At 44.3% G+C, this 24,797-nt stretch overlaps 1 protein-coding gene across 7 annotated transcripts in view; it reads right to left on the minus strand.

Moving 5' to 3' along the window:
- The window catches only part of SHPRH (SNF2 histone linker PHD RING helicase), a 130,652-nt gene that overhangs the window by 73,587 nt on the left and 32,268 nt on the right, over window positions 1–24,797 (minus strand). For 5 of the 7 annotated variants that reach the window (XM_043543081.1, XM_043543083.1, XM_043543082.1 and 2 more), the window contains exons 5-15: window positions 20,355–20,433; window positions 19,481–19,631; window positions 17,717–17,822; window positions 16,909–17,165; window positions 15,338–16,018; window positions 14,011–14,070; window positions 7,873–8,124; window positions 6,056–6,134; window positions 5,283–5,446; window positions 4,941–5,197; window positions 413–534 (exon numbers count right to left, since the gene is read on the minus strand). In XM_043543081.1, coding sequence (XP_043399016.1) covers window positions 413–534; window positions 4,941–5,197; window positions 5,283–5,446; window positions 6,056–6,134; window positions 7,873–8,124; window positions 14,011–14,070; window positions 15,338–16,018; window positions 16,909–17,165; window positions 17,717–17,822; window positions 19,481–19,631; window positions 20,355–20,433 — 2,208 coding nt within the window. The remainder of the gene's footprint in view (window positions 1–412; window positions 535–4,940; window positions 5,198–5,282; window positions 5,447–6,055; window positions 6,135–7,872; window positions 8,125–14,010; window positions 14,071–15,337; window positions 16,019–16,908; window positions 17,166–17,716; window positions 17,823–19,480; window positions 19,632–20,354; window positions 20,434–24,797) is intronic. The other 2 variants (XM_007056264.4, XM_043543085.1) reach the window with 1 other exon arrangement.

A 24,797-nucleotide genomic window follows, 5' to 3' on the forward strand; every position in this document is an offset into this window, starting at 1 on the left:
AATGGCGCTAATTCACCTCATCTGCTCCAGTTTTACACTAGTGCAACTCAATGGACGTCAATGGATTTACACTTGAATTACACCACTGTGATAGCAGAATCAAGCTAGATTTGTTGCTTTTATCCTCTCTTGATTAGACTTTAGAAAGTGAACATAGAAAGAACGTTACAAAATTTAAAAAATGGAAAGTGCTGTGATGTAGTTCCCAATATACTGCACCTCTTTCTTCCCTGTCAGCTCAGAGAAATTTGTTAGCATTTCAGCTGCTGCCTATATGCTGTTCGTTTTCTGTGACTGCATAATGCACTTTTCCCTGAAATCAATGGACCTGCCGTTTTGCCATGATGATAGCTAACCTCATGACTCGCCCATCAGACAGAGTAAATTAACATAGTGAGTGGTATGCTTTTACCTTTAATGATATGGATACCAGCTAAACCATTGAGAGCACACACCAGTTGTCGATGGGCTTCCTCACATTCAGTGCGACATTTCTTCTGCAGTGAAGTTAGTAGCTCCTCCATGGTCATTGTGCTGAAATAAAGATCTAATGGATCAAATTTGAAAGAAAACAGACGCTACACTTGCATGAAAGGTCATATTATGCAAACATATGTTTGCCACATGATAAATATTCTCAAGGACAATATAGTGACATGACTTAGTTTTAGCAGTCACTCTTTCAGCTGCAGCATCTGCACACATCTAGTTACGGGCTGTGCCCCAATCACTCATCTAACCGAGAGTGCATGTCAAGAGTATAGGAATGAACTCCCCCAATCTGTGGAGACTTGGGAAAAATAGACCTGTCAGAACTCCAGTGCCAGGAATTTCTCCCATTCCTTCATTCAGAGCCACTATGTCCAAGTCTCTACACTGCAACAACACAGCATCATTCCTCCAGAGACAAGGAAGTACAGGCCATTCTTGTAGAGAAAGAGCTATACAATCTATTTTTAAAAGCACCTTCCCTCCGGGACCAATGCATTACTTCAGCATCATGACAGCTCCACCAGACTCGCTGGGCCTGAGAGTATGTATTGTTGTAAAGAGATCTTTCCACTTTGTAACCGGTCTCTCTCCTTTAAGTATTATTATTTGTATTGCTGATATACATAAGAGCCAAATGAAAAAGGGATCCCATTGTGTTAGGGTTGTACAAATGAAGAATAAACAATAGTTCATGAGCAAATCTAAATAGACAAGACAAAGTACAGGGGAAAGGAGATATAACAATACAAGCGAGTAAACAGAGCGATGGTTGACAAATGTCACATTAGTTACACTATGCTTTCCTTCCTTTAATTTTTTTAAATTCTCTGAGTGGGGTTTGGCAGGAGATTACTTAAATAGAAAGAAAAAGGGAAGGAGAGAGGTGAAAGGGAGAGGGCAGGAGAAGAAAGAGGGAAGGAAGAATGAAGGGACCATGAAGGGCCACTGGGGTCAGGCTGAGATGAAGAGTTTGGGCAGGAGTGGATTGAAGCAGACAAGCAATCAGCATGAGAAGAGACTGACCAGAGTAAAAATGGTAGAAATCAGCACCATCACATTAGTGTCCAACAGTCCCTGCTAAGGCTGCTTCTGTGCCTGATTCTGGTTCCCGGGGCTGGCTCCTCCCTGGAATTGTTCCTCGTGTCCTAGAGGGACGCAGGAGTCACCCCTTCACAGTTTGGATCCAGGACGTGAAGGTAGGGAGAAGCTGCATTGGCTGGGCCCCATCTTCCCCTCCCAGCAACACTGCAGTACCTACTACGGCAGAGGTAGTCAATAGGGGGACCACAGGCCAAATTCAGACCGCCAGGTGCTTTTGAACAGACCTGAAATCTTTTTATTTACTTATTATCATAATTATTGGGGGTTTTTTAAATTATTTTCTTCTCTGGAGTCTGGACCTTGACTATACCTTGACCAAGAAATTAGGACCTTGACAAAAAGTAATTGATTACGCCTGCAGTAAGGTTTCCCCTTACCTTTGCTCCTGCTATCTAAAGTTTCAATGCTCCTGCTGCCATTCCAGCATGGGAGATGGAGGTGCTATTGATTTACAACTGCAGTTTATACTGATCTACATTTCTCAGTTGTATTGGAAAGTATGCACAGCACCTGCTGCTCTCATTCTGCTTAGCTCTAGCCAGCGCTATTAATCTTTCATTTTCATAAGCATGGAGAGTGAAAGAAATTTCTAAAAGCAAAACAAAAATAGCACATAGTTTCATAATTTGTAAGGCCTGGCCTACACTAGAAAATTAGGTTGGTTTAACTATGTTGGTCAGGGTTTGAAAAATCTACAGCCCTGAGCTGCGTAGTTAAGCCAACCTAAGTCCCCATGTAGACAGCACAAGATCAACAGAAGAATTCTGCCATCAACCTAGCTACTACCTCTCGGGGAGGTGGATTACCTACACCGACGGGTAGCATCTATACTGAAGTGCTACAGCTGTGCCGCTGTAGCATTTTAAGTGTAGACAAGCCCTTAATTCATTTACTTTGAACAATCTGAGGCTAAAAATCAATTTCAAGAGAAGTTCCTGATTCAGTTTAAATTCTAGGAAAACCTAAAAAGTATCCTGTTTAGGAATGGCTGGACAGCCTTACTCACTGCCTTTACTAGATGAGAAAATTAACACACTCATAGAACACACTCGAGGAGTCAGTTTCCTTGTTTCAGTCCAATTCTCCTATTCACCACAATACCTGGCACCGAATTCTTGTTTATTCACATGCAAATAAAGGAAGCCATAAGCCAAATCTTCTGCATGTTCTGGGAATGGTCCATTGCTACAGACAGCACTTGTTCACAAGAAAATATATAAACAGTATCTCCAAACTGTCTTTTCTTACAGTGTGTTTACTGGGGGTTCATCTTTTATTGCTTGTCTTCCACTGCAATTGCTATGCTGCTGTCACTCATCAACATTTCACTGAAATCAATGCAGTGCTAGGATATTCCTGGTGCATTCAGCAGCATGGCTTGCATGCTGCACTTGTACATCATTGGAATGTTCGGCAGTACTCAAACAGTAACTTGCTATGGATTGGGGGAGTACTGGTATTTCTCATGTTCCACCCATGCTTCCACAGCTTTAAAACTATCAGGCAGGAAAACCCTACAACAGATTGTCTGCTGCTATAGCTATTGCACAACAGCACAGACATAATTCTACACTGAAGGTGCCCTGCCAGGAGAGAGAGGAGGGACTAAGGACACAGAGGGATAGACATACAGGAAAGGCGTGAAGAGAGCAGAGAGGAACAAAAGAAAAGGTGGTTGAAAACAGCAGAAATACATTCACATTAAGGGCCAAGCTTGATTCTTTCCTGCCTGTGGCAGCAAGAGCTTAAAAAAAAAAAAAATGCAGAAAAGCCAGTGCTCTCAGTCCCTGGCATAGGATTATGCACCCATACCTTTCTCTCTAGCAACTCACTGTTGCTAGCCAAAAGAGCAGCACTCACTTGCTCCAAAAGGAGCAGTATTAAACCTTTTTTGGCTAAAGACAGGGCTGGTGCAGTGATGGCCTTATTGCAGGGGTGGGCAAACTTTTTGGCCCGAGGGCCACATTTGGGGTTGCAAAACTGTATGGAGGGCTGGGTAGGGAAGGTTGGGCCCCCAAAACAGCCTGGCCCTGCCCACTATCCGACACCTCCACTTCCCGCCCCCTGGCTGCCCCCCTCAGAATCCCCAACCCATCCAATCCCCCCTGCTTCTTGTCCCCGACCGCTCCCTCCCAGGACCCCCGGCCCCTAACTGCCCCCCCCGGGATCCCACACTCTATCCAACCCCCCTGCTCCCTGTCCTCTGACTGCCCTGACCCCTATCCACACCCCCGCTGTCTGACAGGCCCCCCGGGACTCCCACACCTTTCCAACCCCCCCGTTTCCCATCCCCTGAACGCCCCCCCAGAACCTCCGCCCCATCCAACCACCCCCTGACACGCCCCCCAGGACTCCCACACCTATCCAACCGCCCCCTGCTCCCTATCCCCTGACTGGCCCCCAGCCCTGGCCCCCTTACCATTCCGCTCAGAGTAGAATGTCTGGCAGCTGCACCACCCGGCTGGAGCCAGACACGCTGCCGCACTGCTCTCCAGGAGCATGCAGCCCCGCAGCCCAGAGCGCTGCTCGCTCGGCACTATAACGGCGGGGGAGGGGAGACAGCAAGGGAGGGGCCGGACTAGCCTCCCCGGCAAGGGAGCTCAAGGGCTGGGCAGGACGGATGTGGCCTGCGGGCCATAGTTTGCCCACCTCTGCCTTATGGGTTGCATGTGAGGGGAGAGAAAGATCTCTGCATACTTTTGTGTGAACACTTGTAAACAGATTTTGAAAGTCTAGCCCTAAATTTATTTTAAAAACACAAAAGTTCTTTATTAACAGTTTATTTAAAACAATGTTTTAAAAAAACCTATATTGTGCTGCTTATTCACCTTGTGAATAACTTCTTTTAGACAGTGAAGCCTGCAGGCTAAATAGGCTCTCTTGTTTTTTCCTAGTCAGTTTCATTTTTCAAGTGCTCATGCTCTAGCGCAATGTTTGTCAGCAAACACTGAAGACAAAATAAATTCCACTGAATTTAGGATCTCAGTTTTGTATCCCATCATAAATATGGTAACTCCATCAGTATAGTGCCTCTCGTCATCATAGTAAAAGGTCAGTCTCTGGAAGAGTGCCAAATACAGAACAATCAAAACCGCTTTCTCAGGCACCTAGGAATTAGTAGGAATAATAACCTTATTGCATCCTTCTCAGCTTCTGACATCAGGTAAGATCATGCCTGATGCAGCATAGCTGCAAAGTGGCTCAACTGGCAGGTATAATTTTTGGCTTACTATAACAACATTGGCCCCTGATCCCGTACCATTAAGTTCAATGGGAGCTTTGCCATTGATTTCAATGAGTGTAGGATCAAGCCCTCAGCACTCAATTTAAGCAGTGGTAAAATTCACCTTTTCTGCAATGGCAAGAATTCCCCACGAACAGCTTGTGGATGACAGCAGGCCTGCCTCAGCCGCAGCAAAGGGTACAGAATAGAAGTGACCGTCCTCCTGTCCAAGCTGCTAAGTTTAAGAGTCCAATCAGAAATCTTCCTGAGTTTTGCTAGTGCATCTTGGCAGCACACTTCATGTTGACGATGATAAAAGTGTCTCTCCACAGGAGAAAAGTGAAGCCAGTGCACATCTTCTGTCTGAGGGGGAATCTGAATCTGCAAAGTAAAATAAAATAAATACATAAAAATGTTTTTGTTGAAAGTGCTATTTACATGCAATTTTTTTAAAGTCCATATTTACTTGATCAATCACGTCCTTCTTTGCTGATCTCCACATTATGTTGGCAATTAGGCTGTAGAGAGGCTGAGGATTTTTCCTACAGTAAGGTCGATACAGAAGCTGATCCCACCAATGTTTGACCCAGTAAGGATCAACTCCAAGAAAAAGCACTAGGCCATATAGATCTGACAAAAGAAGAAGATTACTGTAGAAATTTTTTTTGGTGTGGCATTCTAAAATAGCACACAGTAAAATAATGTCACCAGGTTTGAAATACCTAAGTGCTTAAACCGCAGAAGCAGACTCAGTTCATCACTCTTCTACAGAAAACAGATGAAGCTCCATGCAATTTACTATGTGCTGTGGTCTTTCAGTATCTTAAATAATAATAGCCTTAAATATCAAGATCCTGTCTGTTCTGTATAACTTTAAAGATTGTATGACACTTTCCATAAGAGTTAGTTTTCCCTAGGATCTTGTTACAAAAAAAAAAAAAAATACTGCTCTCCATCATTATTTTGCAACCTGCAATGCACCAATTGCTTATTGCCTACCACCCCAGCAGTGGCTGTAATTCAGTAGAGTTTCACTCCTTCAATAGCGTCTTAATATTATGACAAAGGAAATCAATTAAGACTTACAAACTATAAGCATTCTTCTCTAGGAATACAAAATATCTACTGCAGGAATCTAGAATAGGAATATCAAAATTGGCAAGTTTAGTTGTCTTTCCTGGAGCCCCAATTCATTGGGGAAAAAAACCCACGCAGACTACACTACTACACAAAGCTTACCTTCTAATCCTCGCTGCACAGGAGTGCCACTGACACACCAGCGATTGATTCCACTCAAACGGAGTGCCATTTCTGCAGCCTAATGAGAGAAGACAGGAATAGCAATAAGTAGAAAAACACGAAAAGACCGCAAGAGCCAAGAAAAAGCTCACTCACTCTGAAGAACCATGATTGTATTTGTCAGCCTTGCAAAACACGATTCACCAGACATGCCAAACCCGTGAAGAAAAGGCTGAAATTGGGCTTGTTTTTGCTTAATTGGCTTGTGAGTTGCTTGTTGGCTAGTTTTTGGCTTGTAGCTTGTTGCTTTTTTTTTTTTTTTGATTGGCTCCCAGCAAGCAGGAGCAAGGGGGGGCAAATGGGGGGGAAGAGAATCAGGGTGCACAGTGGGCCCACCACAGTCCCAGACTGCACACCGGGGGGATCTAGTCACATAGAATGTTGGGGTTCTTAGGGATTGACTTGTTTTAGCCTTGTTTTGAAATGGGATTAGCTTGATTTTTGGCTTACTGTGAAAGTCAGGATGCTTATTTACCATCTGAAAGTTGGCAACTGTGCTACTCACCTAAGTTGCCTGTGGAGAGCAATATTTTTGATTGACAGGTAAGAGACAGATAGTTTTTTCATTAAATAATAATAAAGGATGGGAAAGAAGATATTGTGCCTCGGCTGAGGAGGGAAACATCAGGGTCATTAGTACAGTAAGAGAAGTAAGAACTTTGGTTCCACACACAGATTTCCCTACATGTGTGGTAACTACAGTATCTGCTTACACGTAAAAGAAAGGAACTGATCCAGAGCAACAGATCTCAGATTGCTACCTCTATAATCCTTGCATGTTCCAGACAGAGTTTGCTGTAAATATGGTCCTGGCTCTCCTCTTTGTTTCTAGCTGTAACTACCGTTAAAAGACAACTAAAATTACATTAAATACTTCCCTGACATTACTTTTACATGTAAGCAATTGATGTATTTGCCATATGGATGTTAAATAATCATTTGGGAAAGTGGAAGTGATACACACTTATTAAGACATTCACACTATGGAAGAGTGAGAACCCCTGTACGACAGAAAACTGATAGATATGCAAGCAGAACTGATACACTTGTGTTTTTTCCCCCCCTCACACATGCACGCACACACACGGAAGGGCTCTGGTATGTATATATAGATTCATTATGCTTTTATTTTAAAAACAAATGGATCACTTGACAGCTGATGAGATCTATCACAGATCTAATTCAAACTGGATGAAGTGTTTACAACAAGGAGGTAAGTTAACTGGGCATAAATTGTTATGTGAGTAGGATTTTCTGTTGGCATTTTTATCTCCCTACCTTGGGCAACGGGGTGGACACACACTAACTAAAATAATCTCTCTCTACAAACTGCTAGAATGAGCCTAAAGAGCTTCTCAAGTCATTGCTGACTGTTTTATAGTTTCTAGACCTAAAGGACATATTAATACCTCTAAACCAGGTCACTGAAGAGGCTAATGCGTTCTTTGAAACTATCAAACACTGTATACAACATGATGACCTAGTTCTTTAAACTGTTTGTATAAATTATGTTAAATACTTTTTGAGCTAGATACACATCATAGCCTGCCAAAACTTCAATGGGGAATCATTTAACAGTAAATATCTCCAAGAGGAAGCAAACCATTAGTCACTTCTGAAGAACAGATTACAAGGACAAGTTTATGTTTAATACACATTAAGAGTCAAGAAGCAGCTTTATCTTATTTTTTTTTCTTTAAGTTACAATAACCTTATCAAATCTTTTCAATATAGGCATGCCCAGGAGACTTCCTCACCTTTGCAGTGGTGCATTCAACCATCTGTGCTTCATCTAGGCAGATCCTCCACCACTCCACTGCTACTAAAGGACTTGGGATAGCCATATACCGCTTCTGGTTCCTGAAACGGCGCCCATCTTCACTGTTACTATGTGGGATGTCCACGTAGTTCAGCTCAGTGCGAAGGACATCATAAGTGGTGATGACTACCTCCTGCTCTGCTAACATGTGAGGCTGCAAGAAGCCATGTTTCTTCACACCCTGATACACCTACACACATTTATATATACAAACATGAGAGCAAAGACTGAAGATAAGAAATACTTCATAAAGTATAAGAGCTCTTTATAGTTTTACAGAACACACACTTAATGTTCTTTGCATAATGCAGTGTCAGTTCATAAAAAATGGCTACTAAACTTTTCGTAACTGTTGTTCTTCAAGATGTGTTGCACATGTCCATTCCTCATGAGGTATGGATGCACCACACGCACAATTGTCAGGGAATTTTTTCCCTCAATGGTATCTGTTGGGCCAACTCTAGCACCCTTTGGTGCTGCACACTTATGCACCGATATAAGGGGCCTGGCTGGCTCCGCACCCTCTCAGTTCCTTCTTACTGGCTAACTCTGACAGAAGGGCAGGAGAATGGGTCGTAGAATGGACATGAGCAAAACATTTAGAGGAACAGAAGCTACGGAAAGGTTAGTACCCATTTTTTCTTTGAGTGCTTCCTCAAGTCCATTTCATGTTAGGTGACTCCCAAGTGGAACCTTAGGAAGTGGCCTTGGAGTTCACATACATGCAGACTGCTCTACAAAACGCAGCATCACCTCTAGCCTGCTGTGTGATGGCAAAGCGGGATGAAAAGGTATGCACCAATGACCAAGTCGCCACTCTACAAATATCCTGGGTTGGGACCTGGGCGAGAAACATGACTGAGGAAGCTTGAGCTCTCATCGAGTAAGCTGTCAAGATGGCAAGAAGTGGAGCACCTGCCTGGTCACAGTACATGCGAATGCAGGAAGTGATCCAGGATGAAATTCTTTGGGCCGAAATTGGTAGGCCTTTCACCCTGTCTGCTATTGCCAGGAAGAGCTGCGTGGGCTTACAAAACAATTTGGTCCTTTGTGTATAGAAGGCGAGGGCCTGCCTAACATCCAATGTGTGAAGGCGCTACTCCTCCCTATTCTTGTGCGATTCCAGGAAGAATACTAGCAGAAATTAGAGTGGTTATTATCCACCTTTGGGAGGAACACGGGGGTGGGGGAGAAATTGTACTTAAAGAACACCATATACGGGGCGTCTGAAATAAGGCCCCTGATCTCCGAGACCATCCTGGCTGAGGTAATCGCTAATAGGAAGGCGACCTTCCAGGAGAGGTACGACAAGGGGCACAATACCAGCTGCTCCAAGGAAGGGCCTGAGAGTCTTAACAGGATCAGGTTTAGGTCCCACGGTGGAATGGGTTCATTAATTTGTGGTTATAATCTCTATAAGCCCTTAAAGTGAATGGACATTTTATGTGAAAAAAAAACAAAGATGGCTGCTAGGTGCGCTCCAACTAGCCCTGCTGTTTCAGATGAAGCATATACTCCAAAACTGCGTGGAGAGGTGACCTACCAGGTGAGATGCCTTGTTGGGATGACCACAAGGAGAAACGCTTTCACTTGGCGAGGTAAGTCACTCTAGTAGATGATTTCCTACTATCTAGCAATACCTGGCGGACTTACTCCAAACAGGCCAGCTCCGCTTCCATGGAGCTTCCACACAGTCAAGTGGAGGACCTTGAGATTCAGGTGGAGCAGTCGGCTGTGATCTTGTGAGATCAGGTCTGGAGGGGAGGGAACGGCACTGGGATTGCTACTGACAGGTCTAATAAGATGCCTAACCAGCGCTGGTGTGGCCATGCTGGGCCTATAAGAATAACCTTTGCTCTATCCTGCTTGACCTTGAGTAAGACTTTGTGCATGAGAGGAATGGAGGGCGGGGGAAGGGGGACAAACACACACAGAACAGATGCTTTATCCAATGAAGTAGGAAGGCATCTGTAAGCGAGCCCAGGCTGCACCCACGTAGAGAGCAAAACTGCTGACACTTGCTGTTTTGCTTGGTTTCAAACAGGTCTTTGAGGGGAGTCCCCCACTGCTAGAAGATGGTCCTGATTATACTGGGGTAAAGGGACCACTCGTGGTGAGAGGAGAAAGATCTGCTGAGGTGATCTGCCAGATTGCTCCAGGCTCCCGGAAAGTGAGAAGCTTTGAGGTGGATCGAGTGCTTCACACAGAATTCCCACAAGTGAATGGCCTCTTGACACGGGGGGAGGGGGAGAAGAGCATGCCCCTTCCTGCTTGTTGATGTAAAACATTGCTGCTGTATTGTCCGTAAGGACTCACTCAACCTTGCCTACAATCTAGAGTATAAACACTTGGCATGCTAGGCGAACCACTCTGAGTTCTCTGACATTTATATGTAAGGAAAGTTCCTCCTGGGACCACAGACCTTGAGTTCTGAGTTGCTTAAGGTGAGCACCCCAACATAGCTCAGACGCATCCAAGGTTAGGGATACCGATGGTCAGGGACTGCCCAAGCCTACCGACCAGGAGTCCCTCCACCAATCTAGAGAGGCGAGGACCTGGGCAGAAACTGTAAGCACCGTGTCCAAATGACGACGGCTTGGCGAGTACGCCGAGTCCAGCCATACTTGAAGGGGTCTGAGGCACAGTCTCACAAGCGGTACTATGTACCTGCATGCAGCCATAAGATCCAATAGTCTGAGGCAAAAACTGGCTGTCATGACAGGGCGTGCACTGACCTGCGATATCAGGGATGACGTTGCCTGGAAGCAAGACTCTGGGAGGAAGGCTCTAGCCTGGGTGTAATCAAGTACCGCCACCAATAAACTCCATCCCCTGAACAGGGATGAGTGTTGACTTCTGCTTGTTTATCAGCAGGCCCAGTGCTTGGAAGGTAGCTTGGACCAGGTGGATGCTGGCTCTCACCTGGGCCTCAGACCGGCCTTGGATCAGCAAGTCATTGAGGTAAGGGTAGATTTGCACACCTCGCCTTCTGAGGAAAGCCGCCACTACCACCGTGCATTTAATGAATACCTGATGGACTGCTGACAGGCCGAAGGGGAGGATTATGAACTGGTAGTGGGTCTAGTTCATGATGAACCTGAGAAATCTTTGGTGGCCCCGTAAAATGGAGGTGTGAAAACAGGCGTCTTAAGTTGAAGGCAGCATACCAGTCCTTTGGATCCAAGGAGGGGATAATGGAGGCCAGGGACACCATGCAAAAATTCAGTTTCTTCAGATAACTCTTGAGGAAACTCAGGTTTAGGGTGCATCCGAGACCCCCTTTGGCCTTCAGCATTAGGAAACAGGTGCAAAAATCTTTTCCCTTCAAACTCTGAGGTACCTCCTCCACAGACCAAACCCAGAGGAGGGCTTGCACCTCCTAGGCCAAAAGTTGCTCGTGAGAAGGGTTCCTGAAGAGGGATGTGAAAGGGGTGTGGGAGGGAGGAATGGAAATAAACTGGACAGTGTAACCTTCCTCCACCATACTCCTTACCCAGCAGTCCAAGGTGATATGGGAACATGCCTGGCTGAAGCAAGAGCAATGGTTCAAAAACCAAAGTGGGGCAGGATCCAGTACAGGAACCGGCATAATGCACTCGAACTCCCCATCAAAAGTTCTGCTTGGATCCTCCGGAGTGTCTGTGAGGGCCTGTTAGCAAGGCCAAAGTGGGTGGGATGTCTGTTTTTATAACCTGTTTCACTTCTAAAACAGGTCCTGGCACAGCGGTGGAGTTGGGAAGTGGACCAGTTGTTGAGGCTTGAAGTTTCCTGGAAGGCGCTGGTGCATATAGACCTAGAGACTTGAGGGTGGCTCTGGAATCCTTCAGGCTGTGAAGCTTCGCATCCATTTGCTCAGGGAAGAGCAAAGTACCTTCAGGTCCTGAATGGATTGTTGGACCTCCATTGGTAGATCCGAGGACTGAAGCCATGAGCATCTGCTCATGACCACTGCAGAAACCATGGATCTAGCCACCGAATCTGCCGCATCCAGGGCAGCCTGCAGGAGGCTCTGCCCACAGACTTCCCTTCCTCCACCAGAGTGGAGAACTCCTGTCTGGACTCCTGGAGAAGAGAATCCTTGAACTTCATCATTGACTCCAACATTAAAACCGTTATCTCCCCAGCAACGCCTGCTGGTTGGAGAAGCGGAGCTGTAGACCCTCTTTCTACCACAAAGGTCTAGTCTCTGAATCTTTTGCTTTCGAGGTCGTTTCTTGCTATCTCTCTCATTGGCCGCTGAAACCACTCGGGACCCCAGAGGGGATCAGAGTACAAGTACCCGCAGCCTGGGGTTGGAACAAAGTACTTCTTTTGTGGTGGGAGACAAGGAGGACAGAGTTTGCCACAAGGCTTTAACCAGTCCAATAATGGCCTCATTGAGAGGGAGGGTCACCTTCGATGGGCTTGCAGCAGACAAGATATCAACCAGGCTATGGAAGGACTCTACCTCCACTTCCAGCCCAAGGTTCGAGGCCACTCTTTTCAACAGCTCCTGGTGAGCTACTACTAAGTCACTGTGCAGGAGGACAAACATGCCTCAAACACTGCCTCATCCGGGTGAGGAGGAAGAATAGTTCTGCACCAGTAGAGAGGTCCTCCTCCTCACCTTCTGCAACAATTGGGTTCCATAAATCTAGGTCCTGATGCTTGGTACCAGAGTCCATGTCGGCTGCCGGTCATATGGATGGGGGCACTTCATTCCGAGACTACGGATTTCGAGCATCTGAAAGAGGGCTCTTGCATAGGGAGAAACCCCCACAGGTTCCAAAAAGGCCATTGCATCTACATAGGCCAGTGCCCACTGTCCCAAGTGCTTGACAGTACCCCTGTACCTGGGTCCACTGACTGGTAGGGCTGCCTGGGTGGAGAACTGGCTGTGGTTCCTCGAGCGGAAATATGACTCAACTTCCGAGCCCAATGACAAACCTTCCTCCGGGGACCATGGAGGGGTGGTATACGTTGATGCCAGGGAGAAAAGACCTGCATTGAGGCAAGCAGGGATGGTTTCCCTCTAGAAGGTACCCGAGGAGGCTGCTACTGAACTGGCACTTGGGGCCACATGCTCCCTTCTGCTCCCTGGTATTGATGTCGCTGAGTCCTGTACTGACTGTGACAGTGGCACCAAAAGCCAGGTCTCTGGCCACAACCAATGCTTCCGGGGTACATGGTACTGCAATCCTGCTGGTACCATATTGCCCCTCCAAAGCAATGGGATAGTCTGGGACTTGACTCAACGGAACCTGCCTACAAGGCAGAGTTGACGCTGCCCCTCTCGGAACAGGGGCAGAGGAGGGTCTAGACAACTAATCTACAACAGTCCAAACTGTGAACTTGAAGAGCTGGGATAGGGAAACAAGAGAAAAGGACTAAACGAAGACCACTGAGCAAGAGTTTGCCGAAAGAAGAGGAGCTGTTCCAGTGACAATCATAGGCAGGAAGAAGGAACTAGAGGGTGTGAAGCTAACGGGGCCCCTTCTACCAGCGCACAGCAAAAGAGGGTGCTACAGCCAACCCGACAGATACCACTAAGGGAAAAAAATTCTCTGGAGACTGTGCATGCACACCTAAACATGGAATAGACATGAGCAAGCACTCAAAGAACATTTGCACTCAAGATTATTATTAAATTATACAATGGAAAGGAAATAGGGTGTCCCAATAGATTGCCCCCTCACCCCCAGAGAAGAAAAGGATTTTTGTACTTCATATGACAGCTGTATTTGAGCTTAGCTACTTTAACATGGATTTAACATGCAGCAACATTATGGAAGCAACTGTTAAAACATGCACTTTTTTCCTACAGCAGAATATCATGGTAGAATAGTCAAAGATAGAAACATGCAGTCAAACACCTTTAGGAACAGGAACAAAGTGTGAACTTGAGTAGACTATTATTTCTATCTTCCAAGGAATCTCCAAAAAGAATCAATGAAACACATGGAATGAACATGAAAGATGGTGGCAAAAGCACCAACGAAGTCCATAAATCTCCTTTAGTGACCTTCCACCAGAAGTCTTATAATAAAAGTATCTTTATTATTTATTACAACAGAATGTGTATCTGTCTCTCTTTTACCTCAACATTTTCAATGTGATCCTTTCTGTGAAGCATACAGTAGATGAAAGGGGAAAAAACCTAAATTCATAAGATAAATTGAGGCTTGTAACGGATGTATTTCACAGTGTTAAAATGTTACATCTGCAGGAAAATGCAATAAATATTGTAAACTTAAAACTTATGTATACTTTGAGTACTTTAAAATATTAACATTGTTAGACTTCAGATCGTACATGCCATACTCCTAGAATTTAACCAGATACTGTAACAATGTATAGTTTCCAGTTTCCCTGATCTTATTTCCTGTGTCTTGTGCCACAACAGTCTCTGCCAACCAGAAGGAGCATTTGCAGGTAAAATCCTGCGTAGCCTCTGTGGCCCCAGGATAGAACATGTTTAGTCACTCTATGGTGACAGGGCAAATATGATCTGGTTGGTATGTGGCAGCTGTGAGGGGATAGATTGCTAAGTGCAGACAAAATCTTAGGAGAATTTAGCTGCCAAACTCTAACCTCCACGAAGCATGTGCAAATTGAGATTTTTCAGAAGTTTATAACTTGGCCAAATATGGGAGAACTCTCAGATGGATGGTGAAATACAAAACTCTGACACAAAGGTCACTCTTCTGCCAAATTTGGTTTGTGTCTTATATTCCTAAAAGCTCACACTTTAGGGTTTCAGCCAGTCATCTGCAGGGGTCAGGAAGGGATTTCCCCTCTCCTCCCAATGTATTCTGCGGTGATTTTTGGTCTCCCTCTTTTGAAGCATCAGAGATGGCCATGGCTGGACATGAGACACGGGATGGGATGAGGTGGCACTGAGCATTCTCTCATTCAGGTGCTTAACTGGTTGGTTCTTACCTCACACGCACAAGATATAACTGATCACTATATGGGACGCTGGAAAGGAATTTTCCCCCAGGTCAGATTGGCAGTGACACTGGGGGTTTTTTGCCTTCCTCTACAGTGTGTGGGTGCGGGTCACCTGCCAGGATTTATCTGGGTGTATCTCACGTAATCATTTCGCTGCCACTGCAGGGGCTTTGGGCATTGGTGCACCTCAGTCACTCCTATTCTCTCCCTGTAACACATAATGGCCTAGTCTTCTGTGGGCTGTGTAACACGTTGATCTAATTTCAGTTACTGAGTTTAGTGGAGAGATGCTAGGTGGTGTTGGTGGCCTGTACCGGAGGTACACGAGGTCAGACTAAATGATCTGGTGGTCCCTTCTGAACTTAAACTCTATGACTCTATAAACCCACTGGGAATTGATGAAACAGGAAAGCTTGTTTTCCTCTTCCAATCTGTGAATCTAGGTATGAGAAGATAAGATGAAATCATCTTACCAGGACTTGAAGGGAAGATGATCTCACATGCCTGTTGATCTCATCCACCCACTGATGGCAGATGGAACTTGGAGAGATTATCAGAGTGGCGCCTGTAGAAACTGGTTTCATTGCTACTAGGCAATGGGGACAATAAAAGGGCTTAATCTTCAAGTTTTCCTCTTTGTAGTTTACACATTCAGCATGCTGCCATAGGTGGCACTTCAGGCACTGCACACGGGCCTTACAGTCAACCAAGCCAAGCTCACCACAAATGCATTCAAAACGATAGTCAGAGGTGTTGAATGGAAAAATGGAACTGGCATGCTGTATGACACTGCCAGCACATTCTTGGGAGTCTGAGGACTGGTCCTTTAGGACTTCTACATCATCTGTATTTTTACATGCACTGAGGACAGGACTGGTGGAATCACTGAACATGAGATCGCCTTGCAAATCAGCAGACTCCAAGTCCATAACTCTTGGCTGAAGATTTGCTTCTTTTATGCAGGTCCTTTGGCCTGTCTCAGACTTTTTGTTATTTTTACTAGTTGTACAGTAGTCATGCTCTTCTGCGGGAATGTCCACCAGCCGGGGTGGTTTGACTTTTTCTGAAGATGTGACCCTACTTGCTGATTCTTTGGTTTGAGTTTTAGCATTAGGCAAAGATGTCTTCTGAATCCTTCCAGGACTCCTTGTTGTCTAAAAAATAAAGTTAAATTGTCAGTTAAAATTTTATTTTTTCCCTCTTTGATGAGGAAAGTATAGCCATCTCGGGAGTAAACTGTTAACATAACATATATCTTCTGGTTTGGGCTGGGTTTTGGGGACCAAGTACTTAATATTAATTTAGGATTTTTCAAAGTGTTTCATAAACCTCCTGGTCATAAAACTGTAACATCTGCCAACCCTTACAGCAAGAGCTTCAAAACTTTATAAAGGACATAGTGAAAGATTTTAACCTCAAAATTTGACCTACTTTGGGTTTTATTTTTGTTTTTCTTTTTGGTACAGTCTACATATTATAATTCTTTATTTCTGTTTTCAAAACAAACGCTTCAGGTTTTTGGTTTTTGTTTAAAAGTCAGTACCATCAAGCAAGCATTAATGGGGAGCCCTTTAAATAGCATCACTCTGGCAGCATATAACTGGCAAAAATAGAACAGCTTCATGCAACATTTGCCTTAATTCAGTGGTTCTTAACCTTTACTGCAGCCTACACCCCTTTGGTTCTCAAACTATGTTCTCGCACCCCCTACCAAAATTATTGAAGTAGGTCAGTTCTTTAAACCTAGATATATTTTTTGTTTGTATATTACAGTAATGGTTAAAAAATGTATAATGTTAATAAATACATAGGTTTGATGAAACAAAGTAGTTGTACTTCCGTGCCTGGTCTTAATTTGTGTTTTCGATGATTTACCTCTAAAAAAAATCTGGCATGTCTTGCACCCCCAGAAAGGGCATCTCGAACCCCCAGGGGATGATGGTTCTTAACCCCAGGTTAACAACCACTGCCTTACAGATCCAGACTAACACAGCTACCCCTCTGATACTTGACTGCCTCAACTGATACTTTCAGCTCGTTTTACCTGTTTTTTGGTTCTCTCATGCCTCTTTTGTTCTTTGTAATTCTTCCCCAACTTGAACGATCCAGCCAGACCATGACCTTTAACCTGTTCCACTACTTGTTCTGCAATTAGTTTTTCCAAAGTTCTTTTGAGAAGACGTCGGTTTCTCTGTATGTCATATCTATATATGGCACTGACATACTTAAATATTGCAACGATGGAAGCTCCCTTCTTCACATTCATTTCCTTGACAGCTGCCAATATCATCACCCGTAAGCCTACATGCAGAACGAAACTACGGTTCAGATAAAATGAAAAGTTACATGGGAGAAAGTGTATTTATGTAGCTCTGTAAATGCATTGCTTGCAAGTGAATTAAAAGGTTAAAAAAAAAACTAAGATCGACAACAGAGTAAGCAGTCCTACTCAAGCTAGTTTTGCAGACCATTACTTTTTAGTCAAGATATTGAATACTGTCTAAGGAGTACATATAAGGGTGGAAACAAAGAAGTCTTGTTTTTATTAACAGGGATATGCAAGTACAATATTTTGGTCTGGTCTGGTAAAGCTGTGCTGCATGGAGTTCTACAGTGCAGCTCACAACTGGTTTTACCTTTAAAATGGATCTATTAGTAAGGACAATTACAGTTCCCAGAGTGCAGTGCTATATTCTTGAGGAAAACTATACCTCTGCATCAGAGATGAAGCCATCAGTAAACTGCTCCCTTCATACAAACCAGGTGCAGCGCTTGTGCTCCTAGTAAATTGCCAATACAACCTCAATAAGCAAACTGTTTTATATAGGTTTTGTCTCTCCATGAATACTTACTGGGATACTGTACTTTCTCCTTTGACTTAAGCTCCACTTTCTTTGCTTTTTTCTTTTTGTTTCCTTCAGTAGGCTGGGGTGGAACGAAGAAGTTCACCAATTTACCCTAATAAAGACAACATTCATTAACGGTAGGATGACTTATATCTGTGACATAATTTTGAACTTTTATGAAATTAATATTTCATATTAATAATATTAATATTATTTTATCTTATTTATATAATAAGGATAATGAGGAGCTTGGATCAGCGGTAAGGTAGCTAATGGAAATGAGGATATGGAAGTAGCAATTACCATGTCTGAGGTGGAAGTCACACCCAAAGAGCTTAATGGGATCAAATTGGAGGGCCCAGATAATCTCCATACAAGAATATTAAAGGAATTGGCACACTAAACGACAAGCCTAATAGGAAGGATTTTTAATGAAGAGGTTGTACCCTGTGACCAGAGAATTGCTAATATAATACCTATTTTTAAGAAAGGGGGAAAAAAGTGACCCAGGAAACTACAGGCCCATTAATTTGACCAAAATTTGGCCAACATTTGATCCGTTTTCTATGTTATAAGTCTCAGTTAAAATATATCAGAGGGGTAGCCGTGTTAGTCTGGATTTGTAAAAGTGGCAGAGTCCTGTGGCACTCTATAGACTAACAGACGTATTGGAGCATAAGCTTTCGTGGGTGAATACCCACTTCGTCAGATGCATGTCGTGGAAATTTCCAGAGGCAAGCATAAATATGTAAGCAAGAATCAGGCTAGGGATAACGAGGTTAGTTCAATCAGGGAGGATGAGGCTCTCTTCTAGCAGTTGAGGTGTGAACGCCCAGGGAGGAGAAACTGCTTTTGTAGTTGGCTAGTCAGTCACAGTCTTTGTTTAATCCTGAGCTGATGGTGTCAAATTTGCAAGTGAACTGAAGCTCAGCAGTTTCTCTTTGAAGTCTGGTCCTGAAGTTTTTTTTGCTGCAAGATGGCTACCTTTAAATCTGCTATTGTGCATCCAGGGAGATTTAAGTGTTCTCCTACAGTTCTCCAACACTTAAATCTCCCTGGATGCACAATAGCAGATTTAAAGGTAGCCATCTTGCAGCAAAAAAAAACTTCAGGACCAGACTTCAAAGAGAAACTGCTGAGCTTCAGTTCACTTGCAAATTTGACACCATCAGCTCACGATTAAACAAAGACTGTGACTGACTAGCCAACTACAAAAGCAGTTTCTCCTCCCTTGGCGTTCACACCTCAACTGCTAGAAGAGAGCCTCATCCTCCCTGATTGAACTAACCTCATTATCCCTAGCCTGATTCTTGCTTACATATTTATACCTGCCTCCGGAAATATCCACTACATGCATCTGACAAAGTGGGTATTCACCCACGAAAGCTTATGCTCCAATACATCTGTTAGCCTATAAGGTGCCACAGGACTCTTTACCGCAGTTAAAATATACTTTACCTGGAATCTCTGCACTTTTACCATCCCTTTTTCTAAAAAGCAAGCTAATAAAGTAACTTGCCTACAACTGAGACTTTGTTCTTCATTCACATCAATGACAAACAATACAAATTGCTCCTCATAATATTTTGTACTGTTCTCCTATTCACATCACCAAGGACCACGTGCTAACAGACAAAGACTATTTCTTTCACTTGCACAGCTTTTCATTACAGACTTTGCCACACAAAAAATGATAGCTAAACACCAGGAACATGCCTCACATATTAGAAGTACCTTGTTTGTTCCCAAAATCTACCATAGTTCTCTCACCTCGGGTAGTGTCAGCACATCTTGTTTAACATCTCGTCGGGTGTGTGTCAGAATAAGAGCCAGTACCTCTACTGTCTTTCCAAGACCCATCTCATCTGCCAGGATTCCTCCAGGCCACGGAGGCCCTGCAACTGGGTGTTCACGGATAATGCTAAAGATTAAAGACACACCCAAACAAAACTTAACAAGTTACAAACTAGTGTGACCAGAAGAGTAGTATGTGTTCAAAGTAGCAGAGATAATGAATAATTTCTGCAAGCTACATATATAGAGAGAAATATGCACCTGTGTTAAAGAAAATTGCTTTGGTGGCTATGTTTAAACAGATTACAAAACAATAACTTACATAATTTTCAAAAGGTTAAGATGAACAAAATCTGCATAAAGCAACTATACACTACAGTACACAAACAGATTTACTTCCCACAAAATTCATAATTTGTTAAAGCAATACTAGTTACTGTATTAATCTATTTTCTTGTCCAAGATCAATAGAAAAATGAAAGTTTATATTGTCTCTTTGCTGTAAACTTTAAAAACTTGGAACACAAAATAGAAGGGTTGTAGCCTTCAAGTAATTAATTAAAAAAGAATGAATCCATTACACTTGAATTAAGAAAAAAAGTTCCTACAGCAAATATACTGATGACATTAACCTACAATTTACAAACTGTCTTCTCCCCGCCACACCTCACATTTTCTTCTTTCATATTAAACATCCTATACCTCTTATTCTACATTTACTAACTGAAAAGGCACGGTTATTACTTATCCAATGCTCTTCATGTGAAGGTTTCTAACAAAATTTTCACAAAGTGGCATGTTTAGGTGCTGCCAGGAACAACAGTGTTCCCTCTACAAAATCAGAACTCACCAGCCAGTAAATGGATTATAGTAGAGTTTTACTCCATCTGGAGTGATGACCTCTCGCCATAGAAAGTGTAGTGTGTTTTCTATAGAGAAGGAAACCATATGAATATTACAAGATTTTTCATAGTGCTTAGAACTGCACAGCATTATTATGACATTTAAAGGCAAACAGGAACCAAAAACTGGAATTAGTTGCCTATAACTGGAAGTTCTTTGACATGTGTGGTCCCTATCTGTACTGCACACGTGAGCGTGTGCACACACCATAAACCCATGTCCAGAAATTCTAACAAGCAATGTTTGTTGACCCGCAAATGCACAGTAGTTCTCCTCATGCTCCAGACTGAGGGTGTAAGAGGAAATGCAGGCTGATACCTCTCTAGTTCCTCTTCTTACCGCAAATCCAGTAGGATCCAAACAAGAGGGGACAGACAGTGGGTAATGGAATTCAGATAGGGACCACACATCTCAAAGAACTTCCAATTACAGACAAGTAACCTCCATTTCTTCTTCAAGTACTCGTCCCTATGTGCGTTCCACACAAGTGACTGAGAACCTGTATTGGGACTGGAGTGGGGTGAGGGAGACAGAGCAGCAAAGATGCTTGAAGTACTGAAGTTCCCACAGCACTGCATCTGCAGCACAGGACTACACTAGCGTGTAATGTTTTGTGAATGTGTGCCTGGAACTCTAGGTAGCCACTCTGCATATGTCCAGTAATGGTACTTCCGGCAGGGATGCTGGGGAGCAGTGGCCCCAAACTGTGGGGTATACTTCCTTATGGGGGTACGGAGGGGCCCAGGCCAGCCCCCATGTGGGGTATGGAGGGAGTGCCACCCAGCCCTGCTCCACCCCCAACCAGCTCCAGCCGCAGCTCCACTCTGCCCCCAGGTGCAGCTCCAGCCATAGCTTCGCTCCATCCCCTGCTCCATCCCCAGCCATAGCTCCACTCTGCCCCCTGCTCTGTTCAGGCCCCAACCACAGATCCACTCTGCCACCTGCTCCAACCGCAGCCCAGCTCTGCCCTCATTCCTGCTCCGCCTCTAGTCCCAGCTCTTCCTCCATACCTAATTCTTTTCCCATCTCTGCTTTCAACCCAAGCTCCTCTGCTGAGCCAACTGTGCAGTAAGAGAGAGCACACCACGGACAGATTCCATAACTGGAGAGGAGGGGTAACAGGAAAAGTTTGGGCACCACTGCTGAAGAGGCACCTTGTGCTCTCATGGTGGGAGGTATATGTACTAACTGATAGCTCACAGTGATGTGCCCAGAAGTCCATTTAGATACTCAGAGGATATAACTTGTTCTCACAACCTTTCTGCTATGGCAATAAAATAACCTTAATGATTTTCTCATCGATTTGGTCCTCTGCAGCTAGAAAACCAAGGCACATCTGACATGGAGGGAATAAAGTCTTCTCTCTTCAGCAGCGGCATGGGGTTTCAGGAAGAAAACAAGTAAGTAGGTAGTTTGGTTGTCATGGAACTCAGAAATAACTTTGGGGAGGAATTTGGATGGAAGCGAAGGAAGACCTTTCCCTTGTGCAAACAGTACATGGTGGGTCTGCCATGACGGCTTCCATCTTATTCGGCTCAGGTAATAGCAACCTTCATGGACAGGTGGGAAATGGAGAATGTTCCCAAGGGAAAGATATCTTGCTCTGCCCTGTTATGTAAAAGGCTGTGTGGTGACATTGTCTGACGTTACTTGGGCATGGAAAGAATGAATGAGTGGAAGACCAGACCTGCATGCTAGGCAGACTGCCCTCAATTCCAGTAGACTGATGTGCAGTCTGGCCTCCTGTGGATCCAGATAACTTGTATGGCATGATTGTTCAGGTGAGCATCCCAACCCATAAGGGAGCCATCTGTTATGATGGTGACAGAGGGGGCAAGAGTGATGAAGGGGACATCTACTCTTATTCGATCCAGGTTCAACCAGCAGGTAAAAGAAGCGATAGTGGGAACAGTCACTCTGGTGTTGATGTGATCCATGCCCAGTTAGTAGATTTACCGGAGTCAGGCCTGTAGACAGTGTACAGGAAGCCTGGCAAATGATATCACAAGTTCACAAGGTCATGTGGCCTAGAAGAGAAAGCACAGATTACTTACAGACTGAGGACTCTGGTCAAGATGTGCCTATCAGATTGCTCATTAACCAAAATCTTTCCACAGGGAGAAACGCTCTTGCTCCCATAAAGTTTATCATCTGTGTGGGTGTGTTAAAATGGACTTTTCTTTGTTCACACAGACACCTAGTACTGCTAGAAGATTGGCAACTTTGAGAAGGAACAATCTAACCTCATAGCTGGAGCAACCTATTAGGAGTCAGTCATTGAGATATGGGAAAACTGTTTAACGCCAACATCTCATTTGGGCTGCCACCACAGAGAAGACCTTAGTGAATACTCCGGGTGCTATAGAATATCTAAGGGGAAGGGTTCTGAACTGGAAATGTTCCCGACCCACTAAAAACTGAAGGAACTTTTTGTGGGACAGATTAATATCTGCACGAAAATAAGTGTCCATGTGGAAAGCCACGAACCACATCCCCTGGGAGGGGATTATTCATGCTAGTGTAACCATCCTAAATTTTGATTTTTGAAGATGTTCAGTTATAAAGGTCCAGAATGGGTCTCCCTGCTCCATCTTTTTTTGAGGACTAAAAAATAAGGGGACTAGAACTCTCTCTCTCTCTCGTTACGAAGGTGACACTCGGTCTATTGCCCTTCGGAGGAGGAGGGAGTCCACCTTTTGTTGAAAAATAACCTCATGAAAGTGGTCCTTGAAGGGGGACTGGGAAGGGAGTTTCTGGGGAAGAGAAACTCTATGAACTATCCTTGGTGGATAATTTCTAAGACCCAACTGTGTGTCATATTAGGAGTCCCAATTGTGGGTGAAAAGTGAGAGATGGCCCCAAAAGATAAGGGGAGGTAAAAGGTGGGTGGCATCAATAGCAGTGGGTTGATCTCGGCTGAAGCGTCAGAAGTAGCCTTTAGTGGATGAGTGGGAATGGATAAAGGTCGTGGTAGCAGAGGGGTCTGAAAACCAAGACCTCTAAATCCTCTGACATTTATGAGGGGGGACTCAGCTGGATGCAGGCGTTTCCCATCATAGGCAACATGGGAAATTTAGTTTGTTTCAGTGCACCTTGTGCGAATGTAAACTGATGAGTGATGCGCAGATGCATCTGCACATGTCTGACCACATGTTTTTGCCACAGCCTGCTTTCTTCACTGATGCTTCTCTTTGGCTTTTTCTGTGGTGATATTCTCGATGGCTTTAACTGCAGACCAGCAGGTCCGCTGCCATCCTGATTAACCAGCAGCAGCAGCTTCCCATGTGTGTTCGGATCAACTTTGACAGCTTGTAGGTGAGTTCTGAGAATGTCCTTACATCATTTTCATTGGCCTCTCAGCATACACGTTTTTGTTTTCCACTGTCCATAAAATATGGCTTTGTAGACTCACATAGCATCCATACATACAAGGTGATCAACCCAAGGAAATTGTGCCTGTTTGATTAGGGATTCAACACTAGTCACGCAGCACCAGTCCAGGACTCCAATGGTTGGTACGATGTCTGACCATTTAATATTACTCTAGTTCCTTCAAGTCCTGATACAGAGTGCCCAAATCAAAGATCCAGAATGGGTCTCCGTCTTCCTTTTTTTTTCTTTTGGGGGGGGGGGGGCGGACTGAGGAATAAGGGGAATAGAATCCTCTCCCTTGATACTGTAGTGAGACTTGTTCTGTCGCCCCTTGCTGTAGGAAGGAGTCCACCTACTGACAGCAGAACGTCTGTGGAGGATATGGCCTTGACCTATACACCTGCCTCTGGTGTTTTCTCCTTGGGCCCAGGGGGTCAATTCCCAGGAAGTGTACAGTCAACCTCTAGTCTTTCAATGAGTGAAGGAACTCATCCTTTTTCTTACTGAACGGTTCAACTTGTTGAAAGGCAAATCCTGTATGGTATTCTGGACTGCCCTGGAAGCCCCAAAGGGTGAAACCAAGACACACACCTTATAACTATGCCAGTGACTAAGCCATTGCAGCTTGACTGGATGTCTTTGCCGCTCATTTGCCCTCCTCTACGAAGGACTGAAATTGGGCTCTGTCTTCAGGGGGAAACTTGTCCTTAAAGTCAGCCAGCCTGGCGTAATTTTTAAAATAATATTTTGCTAACAAAGCCTGGTAGGTACTGATATGGAATGGCACGCTCATAGAGGAAAAGACCTTTCTTTCCAAGAAATCTAACCTCCTTTAGCCCTTGTCAGCCACGGTGGTCTTGGAATGCTGTGATCTTACTCTCTCCATGGCTGACTGTACCACTGGGAAGTTGGGTGATGGATGGGAGAAAAGAAATTCAACCACTTTGGCAGAGATGAAATAGCATCTCTGAGCCCTCTTAGGCATGGGGGCCCATTAGACTGGGGTGCATCAAGCCAC

Source organism: Chelonia mydas, chromosome 3 (genome assembly GCF_015237465.2).
Source record: "Chelonia mydas isolate rCheMyd1 chromosome 3, rCheMyd1.pri.v2, whole genome shotgun sequence".
In the NCBI taxonomy this organism is placed as follows: domain Eukaryota; kingdom Metazoa; phylum Chordata; order Testudines; family Cheloniidae; genus Chelonia; species Chelonia mydas.